Source organism: Ursus americanus, chromosome 2 (assembly GCF_024610735.1).
Source record: "Ursus americanus isolate L20-20 chromosome 2, mUrsAme1.1.p, whole genome shotgun sequence".
Lineage (NCBI taxonomy): Eukaryota > Metazoa > Chordata > Mammalia > Carnivora > Ursidae > Ursus > Ursus americanus.
Window position 1 is genome coordinate 72768178 of NC_142128.1, and position 13405 is coordinate 72781582.

Below are 13405 nucleotides of genomic sequence, written 5' to 3' on the forward strand. Positions count from 1 at the left end.
CTCTCCATTTAATTAGATCTTCTTTGATTTCTTTCATTAGAGTTTTATAATTTTCCTCATACAGATCCTGTGTATATTTAGATGTATTTTGAAGTGTTTCTCTTTTTTTGCTACTAATGTTAATGGTGCTATATTCTACAAATTTGCTGTAATTGCTTATTAGTTCCAGGAGGGTTTGTTGTTTGTTTTTTGTCGTTATTGTTGTTTGTTGTTTTTTTGTTTTGTTTTGTTCTGTTTTGTTTTGTCATTTCTTTGGATTGTCTACATAGATGATCATGTCACCTGTGGACAAAGAAAGGCTTATTATTTTTGTCTCTTGTATACCTTTTATATCCTTTTTTTATTACATTAATCAGGACTTCCAGTAGATGTTGAATAGGAGTGGTGAGGGTACATCCTTGCATTATTCCAGATTTTAAGGGAAAAGCATCTAGTTTCTCAGTGTTAAGTTTGATGTTAGCTGTAGGTTTGAATAGATGTTCTTTATCATATTGAGAAAGTTCCTCTCTATTCTTAGTTTGTTGAGATATTTCTTTTTTAAATCATTTTTCTTTTTCAGCGTAGATAATTTCTATTGATCTTAAAGTACATTGATTCTTTTATCATCTTTATTCTGCTATTGAGCCATTCCAATGAGGTTTTTTTTTTTTATTATTGTGTTTTTCAGTTCTAATATTTCTATTTGGTTCCTATTTGTATCTTTGATGGTTTTACTGAGACTTTCTATTCTCCCACTAGTTTCAACTTTTGAAACATTTTTACATCTGCTGTCTTAAAGTCTTTGTCAGGTAATTCCATTGCCAATCATCTCCATTGGCCTCTGTTGTCTTCCTGTGCAAGTTGAAATTTTCGTTGTGTTTTTATGCCAAGTAATTTTTAATTACACCTTGGATATTTTGAATGTTATATGAATGTTGATATTTTAGTTTTATGAGGTGATCTGCCTTGTTGGGTTCAGGCCCCAAGTTCTTATCAGCTTTCTATGGGTATGGCTTCAACATCAGTTCCTTTTTTAAAGCATTTACAGTGATATCTGTATCAGTCCCATGTGTATATCATTGAGTGCCAGTCTGGGGTCTAGGTGGTGATGTGTTTCTTAATTCAGTACTCAAAGGCTAGTCTGCTGTCAGACCCACATGTACACAGCTTAATGGTGAACCCCAAAATTCATAACATTAAGGGATTGCTTTCCTGAGCTATCCCTTCTCTTCAATCTCCTTAGGACTCTCCAGGTGTTTTTAGGTCTGCTCTGTTTCGTTCTGTGGCCAGAAAGCTAAACCTTTGGTTTCACTGGTATGCTGTGTTCTTTCTGTGACTACCCTAGCCGAGATCAAGCAGAGACTCGTATCTTTAGTAAGAGGAAGTACAAAATATGGCAAAGGTTGTGGAGATAGGGAGAAATGAAGAATTGGAGCTATGAAAGCAACCTACCACAGATATCTATGGTGGAGAAAAAAAGAGCACCTTATTTGATGCTAAAATCTAGGCCCCAGTATCAACTCTTGGTATTTGCTATGTGACTTTGGAAAAAATTTGCATCGTAAGTTTTCTTTTCTTTAGATGATCAAAGAATGCTAACTGACTGTGTTTTTGTGAGAATTAAATAAGAAAATTATATGTAATGCTCTTTAGTAAAAGCTACTTAGTTTCGATAGACACATGGCAGTGCTACTAAATCTCTCCTGCAATGAGAGGTGTTGAACTTACCTTCCATGATCCATATCAACACTGATTAACATTTCAGTAACAGAGACTGGTAACAGTATTCAGAAGAAATGGTTATCAAAGTGTAAAATAAGCTATCCACACTGACCCTTTACTTTTTGGATTTGTAGGTTTCACAAACAACCATCTAGAGGGCATAAAAGAAAAAATGGCAACTGCAATTCTGAATAGCATCTGCTTTACTTTTCCCTACCTTTTTGAGGCAGCTTAATAAAAGGCAGCTTGCATCAAGCTTACTGTTTTTGATGCCATTTTGCATTAATATGCTTAAATGTAGTTGGATAAATGTTTTAATTATGTATGCATCTCTTCATAGTAATGTGGTATACTCATTATTTCTTATCAGGCTGAAGAGTAGGAGCAAAACCACAATCGACACATATTAAAGGAATAAGGCAATATCTGTTGGGAAAAACGTAGAGGGTTCCTAACTCTCCTCTCCCATGAATAGGTGTGCTTGGACCAGGCACAGGTGCATAACAAATGGGTATAGTGCTCTAGGGGACAGAAATACCTAGCCCCTAAACTGTTTTACTTATGTAAGGGAAAGTAAGCTGCAATAGGGAATTCTCCCCCTAGTCTTGCCCTAACGAAGGAGTTAGGGAATGTGGGTGGTATGGGAAGAAAGCAACCTTGGCTATTCAAGAGATAAATGGTTTATCACTTCTCTTATCTTTTCAGAATTCTACTTTTTGACTGTGTGTCTATAATTCCTAAACTTAAGAAGAAGTAGTAATTTAAATCTTAATGAAAAAAATGCCTAAGAATGATCTGCCTCACTTGTTTCTCAGATTCCTCTGTTTATATTATTGGACCTATAGGATCCCTCACATAAATAGTTTCTAATCATTACATGATAGTTTAGCAGCCTTGATATTAAGGGGAAAATACAAAATCCAAAGATATATTCATAGGAAATTAACTTAGAATCAATAGATAGCAGAATATTACTATAGCTTTATTTTGACTATTTTCTTATATGTTATTCTATTAGAATATAAACTTGCTTTATATTTCTTTTGTCTCTGGAATACAAATGCAATATAAATACCACTAGGATTGAGACAGAGATTTTTGAATTGGCTATAGCTATATCAATATAGAAACTAAACTACAAATAAAAGAGATAAGTATTTTCCAAAAATAATATTGTTTTTTAATTTAACATGTTTATTTTTAAGCAAAAGGTTAGAAAAATTAATGTTTGCAGAGGTGTTAAGTATAGAAAGTTATGTGTTTTACTTGGTGTCCTTTCTTACCTTTTTCAGAAGTATTGGAGAAGATATTCCACTAGAAAACAATTTCTGCAATTGAGATATTATTCAATCATCCTGCAATCTAGGATAAGAATGAAAATTGCTGTTACTTCTTACAAACGATATCTTTGGGCTGCGGTTACAGTTCAGAGACATTGGCGTGCTTATTTAAGAAGAAAACATGATCAACAGAGATATGAGATGCTAAAGTCATCATGTCTCATAATCCAATCTATGTTCAGAAGATGGAAGCAACGTAAAATGCAATTACAAATAAAAGCTACAATAATATTGCAAAGAGCTTTTAGACAATGGCATGGCAGGAAACGAGCTAAAGAAGAAAAATCTGCTGTTGTCATACAATCATGGTATAGGATGCACAAAGAATTACAGAAATATATTCACATTAGATCTTGTGTTGTTATCATTCAGACAAGATTCCGGTGCCTTCAAGCCCAAAAGTTATATAAAAGAAAAAAAGAGGCTATACTGACCATTCAAAAGTATTACAAAGCATATCTGAAAGGAAAGATTGAGCGTACCAACTATTTGCAGAAACGGGCTGCGGCCATTCGGCTACAGGCTGCTTTCAGGAGGATGAGAGCTCGCAATCTACACAGACAAACCAGAGCTGCTTGTGTTTTTCAGTCCTACTGGAGGATGAAACAAGAGAGATTTCGATTTCTAAACCTTAAGAAAATTACTACCAAATTGCAGGCACAAGTAAGAAAACATCAACAATTACAGAAATATAAGAAGATAAAGAAAGCTGCCCTGGTAATTCAGATTCATTTTCGAGCTTATGTTTCAGCAAAGAAAGTTCTAGCATCTTACCAGAAAACACGTTCTGCTGTCATTGTTCTGCAATCTGCATATAGAGGGATGCAAGCCAGGAAAAAGTTTATTCATATCCTCACATCCATTATAAAAATTCAATCATGTTACAGAGCTTATATTTCCAGAAAAAAATTTCTGAGACTAAAAAGTGCTACAGTAAAGTTACAGGCAATTGTCAGGATGAAACAAACTCATAAACAATATTTACATTTGCGGGCAGCAACACTGTTTATCCAGCAACAGTACCGGTCCACAAAAATGGCCACACGAAAGAGACAAGAATACATGCAGATGCGGGAATCCTGCATCAAACTGCAAGCTTCTGTTAGAGGTCACCTGGTTCGAAAGCAGATACGCTTGCAAAGACAAGCTGCTATCTCACTACAGTCTTACTTCAGAATGAGAAAGACCCAGCGGCGCTACCTGGAAATTTATAAAGCAACTGTTGTCATTCAGAATTACTATCATGCATACAAAGCACAGATCAATCAGAGGAAGAACTTCTTACAAATCAAAAGAGCAGTTACTTGTTTGCAGGCAGCTTACAGAGGTTATAAAGTACGCCAGCTGATCAAGCAACAATCCATAGCTGCTCTTAAAATTCAAACTGCTTTTAGAGGCTATAGTAAAAGGAAGAAATATCAACATGTGCTTCAGTCTGCTATCAAGATTCAGAGATGGTACAGGACATACAGGACTGTTCGTGGTATTAGAATGCAATTTTTAAAGACCAAGGCAGCTGTGATTTCTCTCCAATCTGCTTATCGTGGCTGGAAAGTTCGAAAGCAGATCAAAAAGGAACATCAAGCTGCAGTGAGGATTCAGTCTGCTTTTAGAATGGCCAAAGCCCGGAAACAGTTTAGATTGTTAAAAACAGCAGCATTAGCCATCCAGCAGCATCTGAGAGCGTGGACTGCAGGAAGGAAGCGACGTATGGAGTACATTGAACTCCGTAAGGCAGCACTGATGCTTCAGTCTACATGGAAGGGAAAAATAGTGAGAAGGCAGATTCGAAAGCAACACGAATGTGCTGTCATCATACAGTCATACTATAGAATGTATGTGCAACAAAAGAAGTGGGAAATCATGAAAAAAGCTGCTTGTCTGATTCAAATGTATTATAGGGCTTACAGTGTTGGAAGGAAACAGCGTCAGTTGTACTTGAAAACCAAAGCAGCTACAGTCATTTTACAGTCCGCTTACCGAAGTATGAGAGTAAGAAAAAAAATAAAGGAGTGCAACAAAGCAGCAGTCACTATACAGTCCGCATATAGAGCTTACAAAACCAAAAAAAACTATGCAACCTGCCGAGCTTCAGCTGTTATAATTCAGAGATGGTATCGAGATATGAAAATTGCAAGCCATCAACGTAAGGAATACCTTAATTTAAAGAAGACAGCAGTTAAAATTCAAGCTGTTTATAGAGGTATTAGAGTAAGAAGACAAATCCAACACATGCACATGGCAGCCACTATTATTCAAGTCATGTTTAAAATGCATCAAGCAAAACAGAGATATCATAAAATGAGAACAGCAGCTATCATAATTCAGGTAAGGTACAGAGCATATTGCCAAGGTAAAATTCAGCGTGCAAAGTACTTGACAATTTTGAAAGCTATTACTGTTCTTCAGGCAAGTTTTAGAGGAAGAAGAGTTAGACAGACTCTGAGAAAGATGCAAAGTGCAGCCACACTCATTCAGTCGTATTATAGAAGACACAGAGAGCAAGCCTATTTTAGTAAGTTGAAAAAGGTAACAAAAACAGTACAGCAGAGGTACCGGGCAGTGAAGGAAAGAAAGGCACAGTTTCAAAGGTATAACAAATTGAGGCATTCTGTCATACGCATTCAGGCTGGTTTTAGGGGGATGAAAGCTAGACAACACTTAAAAATTATGCATTTAGCCGCAACGCTTATTCAGAGGAGATTTAGAACTCTCAGGATGAGAAGAAGATTCCTGTCTCTCAGGAAAACTGTTCTTTGGGTTCAGAGAAAATACCGTGCAACTGTTTGTGCAAAGCATTACTTCCAGCAATTTGTACAGTTACAAAAGGCAGTCATTAAAATCCAGTCATCATACAGAGGATGGATGGTAAGGAAGAAGATGCAAGAGAGGCACAGGGCTGCTACTGTCATCCAGGCAGCTTTCAGAATGCACAGAGCAAATGCGAGGTACCAGGCCTTGCAACATGCCTCAGTCATAATCCAGCAGCAATACCGAGCACACAGGGCTGCAAAGCTACAGAGACAACGTTATCTCCGACAGAAACATTCTGCTCTGATCATTCAGGCTGCTTTTAGGGGGATGAAAGCTAGAGCACATTTGAAAAATATGCATTCCTCTGCAACCCTTATTCAAAGCAGGTTTAGATCTTCAGTGATGAGGAAAAGATTCATTTCCCTCAAAAAAGCTGCTATTTTCGTTCAGAGGAAATATCGGGCCACCATTTGTGCCAAACATCACTTGCACCAATTCTTGAAATTACAAAAGGCAGCCATTACAATCCAGTCATCTTACCGAAGGCTGGTGGCAAAGAAGTTACAGGAGATGCACCGGGCTGCAGTTCTCATCCAGGCCACTTACAGAATGCACAGAACATACGTTACATTTCAGACTTGGAAACGTGCCTCAATTCTAATTCAGCAACATTACCGAACGTACAGGGCTGCGAAACTGCAAAGAGAAAACTATGTCCGACAAAGACATTCTGCTTTGGTCATTCAGGCCGCATATAAGGGAATGAAAGCAAGACAGCTTTTAAGGGAAAAACAGAGAGCTGCTATCATAATACAAAGCACATATAGAATGTATAGGCAGTATCTTTTTTACCAAAAGATTCAGTGGGCTACAAAAGTAATACAAGAAAGATATAGAGCAAATAAAAAGAAAGCTCTTCAACACGATGCCCTCAGGACAGCAGCAACCTGTATTGAGGCAGATTTCCAGGACATGATCATAAGGAAACAGATTGAGGGACAGCATCAGGCTGCCACTATTATTCAGAAGCATTTTAAAGCCTCCAAAATAAGGAAGCATTATCTCCACTTGAGAGCAAAAGTAGTTTTTGTTCAAAGACGATACAGAGCACTAACTGCAGCGCGCACCCAAGCACTCATTTGTGTACAGTCTTCATCCAGGGGCTTGAAGGTACGAAGGGAAATCCAGCATAGGTACCTGGCTGCCACACTAATTCAGTCAGTCTACCGAATGCACAGGGCCAAACGTGATTACCAAGCAAAGAAAACTGCCGTCGTTGTTATACAGAATTACTATAGGTCACATGTCAGAGCAAAAACGGAAAGAAAAAATTTTTTAGCAGTTCAGAAATCGGTCCTCATTATTCAGGCTGCTTTTAGGGGCATGAGAGGCCGACAGAAGCTGAGAAACCTGTCGGAGGCACACAGGGCAGCCATTGCTAAGCAATCTGCGTTCTGCCCTCGCAGAGCGGACACCCCGCGTGGAGCTGTTCCCAGCGCGGCGCTTAGGGTTCCGAAGCGGCATAGAGCTGCTCTGGTGGCTTGTTCACAGGGGGCAGAGTATCCTCAAAGAGAGGCTGCAGTAACGACTCAAAAAGCTTTCTGTGAAATGGTCACAAGAACTTCGGAAACGCAGAGGCGTGCTGCCCTACGAATTCAGTCCTTCCTTCAGATGGCTGTGTATCGGAGAAGGGTTGTTCAGCAGAAAAGAGCCGCTGTGACCGTCCAGCAGTATTTCAGGACGTGGCAAACAAGAAGGCAGTTCTTAGCGTATAGGAAAGCAGCAGTGGTTTTACAAAATCACCACAGAGCCTTTTTGTCCGCACAACATCAAAGACAAGTGTATTTACAAATGAGGAGCAGCGTTATCATTATTCAAGCTAGAACAAGAGGCTTTATACAGAAACGGAAGTTTCAGAAAATTAAAGATAGCACCATAAAAATCCAGGTACTTATACATTTAAATGTAAAGCCTACATTCTTTCTTTAACCAATATTTGTTAGAATTTGTAAAATTAACGTAAGCAGGTCTTGAAGAATAATACTTCATTTATGTGGCCATTTCATTTATCTTCCAAAACAGAACATTTTTGAGAGTGGGAAAAGGGCACTAATAATAATTCAGCTAATACAGCACAGAACTGGGATTCTTCTGAACATGATCACTCTATGCTTGATGCGTTTCGATAGGTGTTAATTTTGAGAATACAGTTTGATAAATGAGAGTACTGAGTAAAAAAAAAATTTAAGTGAGAAGTTTAAGCTAAGGTAAATTGAGATTTGGCAAAATTTAAGCCAAATGGTATAACTTTATTCCTCTACCAATCTGTTAATGAGACCACTTAAGCTAGACAGACATGTGTATTTAGCACTTTTGATTTCTAAAGCAATTTTATGTAATTTTTTCATTATATTATTACTGTTATACATAAAATACATATTTTCTATATAACAAAAATATCTGCATTTCTCACACACATACTTATTTATCAGTGGGTGAAAGGCGTTGAGTATTATCACTTGAAATGTGAAGGAACTGAGAAAATTTAAATAACTTGCTAATGTTGCAGAGGGGAGGAGATCCAGGAATTGAATGTAGGTACTTCAGCAGTTTATTTTTCTCCCTGTTCATAACCTGGGCTTTGAACGTTGGTGTGATATGTAGGTACCTTGTTGGTTAAACTTAGATATACTGTTTTCATTCAGCAAATATCCAGTACTGGCAATATGCTAAATGCTATCATGGTTGATTGGCATAGAGAGATATACTTAGTTGCTGTCCTTAAAGCATTTAATTGAGCAAGGAAGCTTAATTATAAAGCAAAATGAGAAGTTTATGTTGCTGGGAACATTAAGAAGGGAAACCTAAAGTTAGTCCCAGTGGTCAGAAAAGGCTTCCTAGGACAAGTGGCATTTACGTTGAGATGTTAAGCCAAAGAATGAATTAAAAATAGCCCAATAAAATGTATCCAATGTATCCAGCTATAGGAGATAACACAGAGTTCAAAAATGAGAGAGGGAGTGTGTGTGTGGTGCAGTAATAAAAGATGATATGAGATCAGGTTGGCAATAGAGGGAGTGAGATTGTGCATAGCTTTGTAAGACAGACACAAGATTAGTCTTTTCTACTGGATTAAAAGAAGTTCTAGAAGAATTTAAAAAGGAGAAAACCAGAATCGTTTTTTTATTTTTAAAAAATTACTCTGGCAGGAATGTGAAAGAGGGACTGGAAGGGCAGCAGGGAGACCAGCCAGGAGACTATTGGCATTAGGTCAGGTGCAAGATGGTTTAGTAAAGTGTAGTGACAGTGGGATTGTGAGGACTGGTTTGAGTGGAAGGGGTAGGATTTGCGTTATATAGAGTGTAAACAAGCATCCAAGCCATGCGTATGGCTTAAGTAACTCAGCAGATGTTACCATTCACTGACATAGGGAGCAGGGAGAGGAGCAGATTGGGAGATTGACGATGAGTTCAGTTTGGGGTACGTGATGAAGTTGAAGTACCTAACAGATGTCTCAGTTGAGATGTCTAGCAAGGCAGTTGGCTGTGTTTGTCTGGAGTTTGGAGAGAAGTACGGATTTCAAATTTGACTTCTACATTATCGGCATACATGTGATAATTGAAGTCGTGGGAGTGATGGGATCACCCAGAGGTAATGTAGAAAATGGGTAAAAGAAGAGAGGCTGCCTGGGACTCAACCCTGAAGAATGTCAACATTTGAGAATACTGAGAGGAGAAGCCAAAACATAGTAGTAAGAATGAAGAAGAAAAACTAAAAGATTTTATGGTATCAGGAAACCAAGGAGTAAGGGAGGAAGAAAAGAACGCTCAAGTTCCAAATGCTGCCAAGAAGTTAATGGTTGAAATATGTTAATTGGATGTATTAGTTAGGGTTATATTCAACTGAAATGACAGAAAAGCCAAAATAACAATCTTAGGAAATTTTGGCTATTTTTCTCGTATATAATTAAATTTAAAAATTATATTTTACACATCTTGTTTTTAACATATAATCAGTGGTCTCAAATTTTAGTGCACATGGGAATCACTTGGAATTTTTAGAAATACTGACACCTGGCTCCCAGTGTGAATACCAGTATGTTGGTATTCAGATTTGTTTACCTAGAAACCACATATGATATACTTTGAGTAAGTTAAGGACATCACAAGAGTAATTTTGACATTATATATTTTTTGCATGGCAGCTGACTTTGGATCCTGATCCCCATGTAAGGCACAGCTGCAGTATTTGTTTTAGGTGTTTTGGAGTCAGACCTGGGTTCAGATCTTGCCTCTGTTGCCTTCTGGATACGCAGTATAATAGGTCTCTCCTTCCTCAACATCAGTTTCTGTTCTGTAAAATAAGGGTCTTACTCATCTCACGAGATATTTATAGAGAATAAATAAGATACCTTTTCCACGTATTACCTGTGCAACAAGTTACTCAATTTCTCTTGATTTACTCATCTCTAAATTAGATAATGATATTATCTACCTATGGTATTGTAAGGACCTACAGTGCTTAGTACAGTGCTAAGAGCTTAATAAGTCGTACTGTCACTTAAACATTTAGTCAGCCTCAAGGTCACAGAAATTGGAAAAACTGATGGTTCCCTGATAGAGAGTTGCTCTCAGGAGTTTGCTGCAGCCTGGACACAAAACCCAGAATATATGTGAGGGAGGCAGGGTGGGAGGTGGGAAGGATTCCTGTTCCTTCCCAGGAAGTAGAGTAGTCAGTGTGTTCCTTTTCCTTCTGTTCTTCCAAATGGATTGAGATAGGACAATGCACATATCTGGCTTTTCAGACATCATATTACAATTTAGAAGTATTTGTGAGGGTTATATTAGTCTTAGCTCTCAGCCAGCCACAGGTTACGTGTGATCAAGTACATGTAGGCATTCACTACGGTTAGCCCCACTGTTTTCAGAGGGCTCGTAGGTGTCAGGAATGAATGAGCCTGATCGAAAGAAGAGTCATCGTATGACTGTATTTCTGCAATTGATTTTTGTCTACTTAACCTTACGCTAGCTGTCTTTAATATTGATTTTCTTTCGGTTTACAAGAAAATATATCTCATTGCATATTTGTTATATTTATGTGTTTAATAGGCTGTGTGGAGGAGCTATAATGCCAGGAAATATTTACATAAAGTGAAAGCTGCCTGCAAGATTCAAGCCTGGTATAGGTATTGGAAAGCACGTAAAGAATATCTAGCTGTACTAAAAACTGTTAAGATCATTCAAGGTTGCTTCTGTACCAAACAGGAGAGAACACGGTAATAAATGACAGCTGGGGGGTGGGGGGGAATATGTGTGTGTGGTAGCCAAGTCTTTATATAATAATAATACTGCTTATTGATTTTTCTTTTAAATATTTGCTATGCCTAACTTGTATGGTTTGTTTTGTTGGTGTTAGCTCCACTAATGAAACAAAGTATATCTCTAAGACTGCCTTATTTTTTGAGATAGAGCCTTGATATAATTCAGTAAAAAGTACTTAAAGTTGATTTGGTTTCATGGGGATGAGGATAAGGGGAAGTGAATAAAATAATCCAGTAAAATCTTGGTTTTCTTATTAATGCATTGGCCCATTTTGCTTGTCAATTTAGCTACTGGCAAAATTGTTTTCTCACTCATTTTTCTTTTTTTTTTTTTTAACTTAACCCCCACACTCTTTTACTTTAATGATGAAGACCTGATTACCAACTTATTTATATTCATTGTATTTTCCTATTCCTTGTTCATTTCTTTGAAACACCTTTTCTAAAGCTCTTACCAGATTATCAATATTATTTTTTATTTCATAGCGTAAGAATTTTTCTTCAGTTACCAGAATTGATGAATTATTGTATCATTGGTGGTTTTAAAGATTGTTTTAGGAGAACACACAAGAAGAGTTCTTGTTAGAAGAGTTCTTATAGATTCCATGGGTGGATGCTCAGGGCTTACCATATAAAGATACAGGTGCTGCTATCCGCTATTAAGGACCAGTATCTAAGTTTCCTGTTTCAAAATGTTGAATTTTTCTCATTAATGTTCAGCTTTATCTTCTAAGAAATGTGGCAACATGATGTAAGTTAAATCCATGCTCAATTTTTATGTATTACCACCATATTGACACCTAAAGTTTAATCTCTGGCCCTCACTTTCTTTTTCTCCAGTTCTACTTAAAGAATATTTCTTCTCAGATACTTGCATGATGCCTATAGCTTTCCTCTCAAACAAGTGTCCATTTCTCATTTGCCTGATGCTTTTCTAATCTCTCAAGTTCTCTTTGTGACCCCCTTCTGTCTGTTCAATGACTCACTTGCAACATGGACTCAGATTTTATACTCTGCCATTATTTCTACCAGCACCCCCTTTATCTAAGCTTTGTCTAGGTCTGGATAATTGTACTTTTTTTTTATCCTGTTCAGAATTCTTTCTCATTCTAGAAATTCATATTTCTTGGCACTGGAATATTGCCAATTGCAAAACTTTTTTTTCTTTGTGTCTTCAGGGTGTGTGTATGTGTATGTATAGAATTCTGATTGCTACAATTTAAATATAAATTATACTTTCCACTTCCTTTTATTCTCATTATCTTTCTTATATTTTCTTTCTCTAGTATTTAACGGGGGCAGGGGTGGTAGTACAATAAATACTGATTGAGTAGATTAAAGAAATTTGTAATTGCTTTCCAATAACTACTTTTTAGGTTTCTGAATGTGAGAGCGTCAACAATTATCATTCAGAGAAAATGGAGAGCTACACTTGCTGGAAGAATAGCTCGTGAACACTTCCTAATGATGAAAGTAGGTGCAGAAGGAAAAAAAATATCTCATTTGCGAAGAACTATTTTAGGAAACAAACATTGTTTTTTCTTAACTATACATTTTAAACATACCATTGCAGTTGATTAAAAATTGTATTCACTCATAAAAATGCTTTTTATGAATACTTTTGTTTGTATATTTACATTTACAAAATATTCTCAAATCCAAGTTTGAAGTAACTAATTTTAGAGTAAATAATTTATTTGGAGAAAGTCCTAATAGATGTAGCATATTTTGTCTACTGTAAGTCAAACACTTAATAATATATTCTTTAAGCTACAGTTGGTGATCTATTAAAAATATTTAACATCAAAGGTTAAAATAGCTGTAGTACCTATAACCTTTTATTAAAGAAATCAAAACTAAAATTCTACTTATAAATTTCAACATTCGTGTAATAGTCACTACTATTATATAGCCATTATTATTATACCTATTAGTGTATATTTACTAACTTGATCCTCATAATCGCTCTCTGAAATAGTTATTATTAGCATACCTATTTTACAAATGAGGAAACTGAGGTCTAGAGAGGTGAAGTGACTTGCCCAAGGTCATTCAGCCATTTGGCGGGGGAATCTATGTTTTAAAGAAAATCTAGTTTCCATTTTAATTTATATACTTCTCCAGGTGTCTTAGAATTTGGTTGTCAAGATGTTATACAACTGAAAAATCTAAGATGTGCTGTTTCTAAGATATACTCTATGGCTCTTGAAGCAACAAATAGCTTCCCTGGTAGCTGTTTACAATGCCCATTCTGTTCTTTGTATTGCTAGCATTTTTATTAAATGTATTT

The 13405-nt window shown here is 36.7% G+C and overlaps 1 protein-coding gene across 3 annotated transcripts in view; it reads left to right on the forward strand.

Annotated features, from left to right (window-relative positions):
* Nucleotides 1–13405, forward strand: part of ASPM (assembly factor for spindle microtubules) — a 62489-nt gene that overhangs the window by 38465 nt on the left and 10619 nt on the right. For 2 of the 3 annotated variants that reach the window (XM_045787741.2, XM_045787742.2), the window contains exons 18-20: nt 2994–7742; nt 10904–11070; nt 12492–12588. In XM_045787741.2, coding sequence (XP_045643697.2) covers nt 2994–7742; nt 10904–11070; nt 12492–12588 — 5013 coding nt within the window. The remainder of the gene's footprint in view (nt 1–2993; nt 7743–10903; nt 11071–12491; nt 12589–13405) is intronic. The other variant, XM_045787743.2, reaches the window with a different exon arrangement.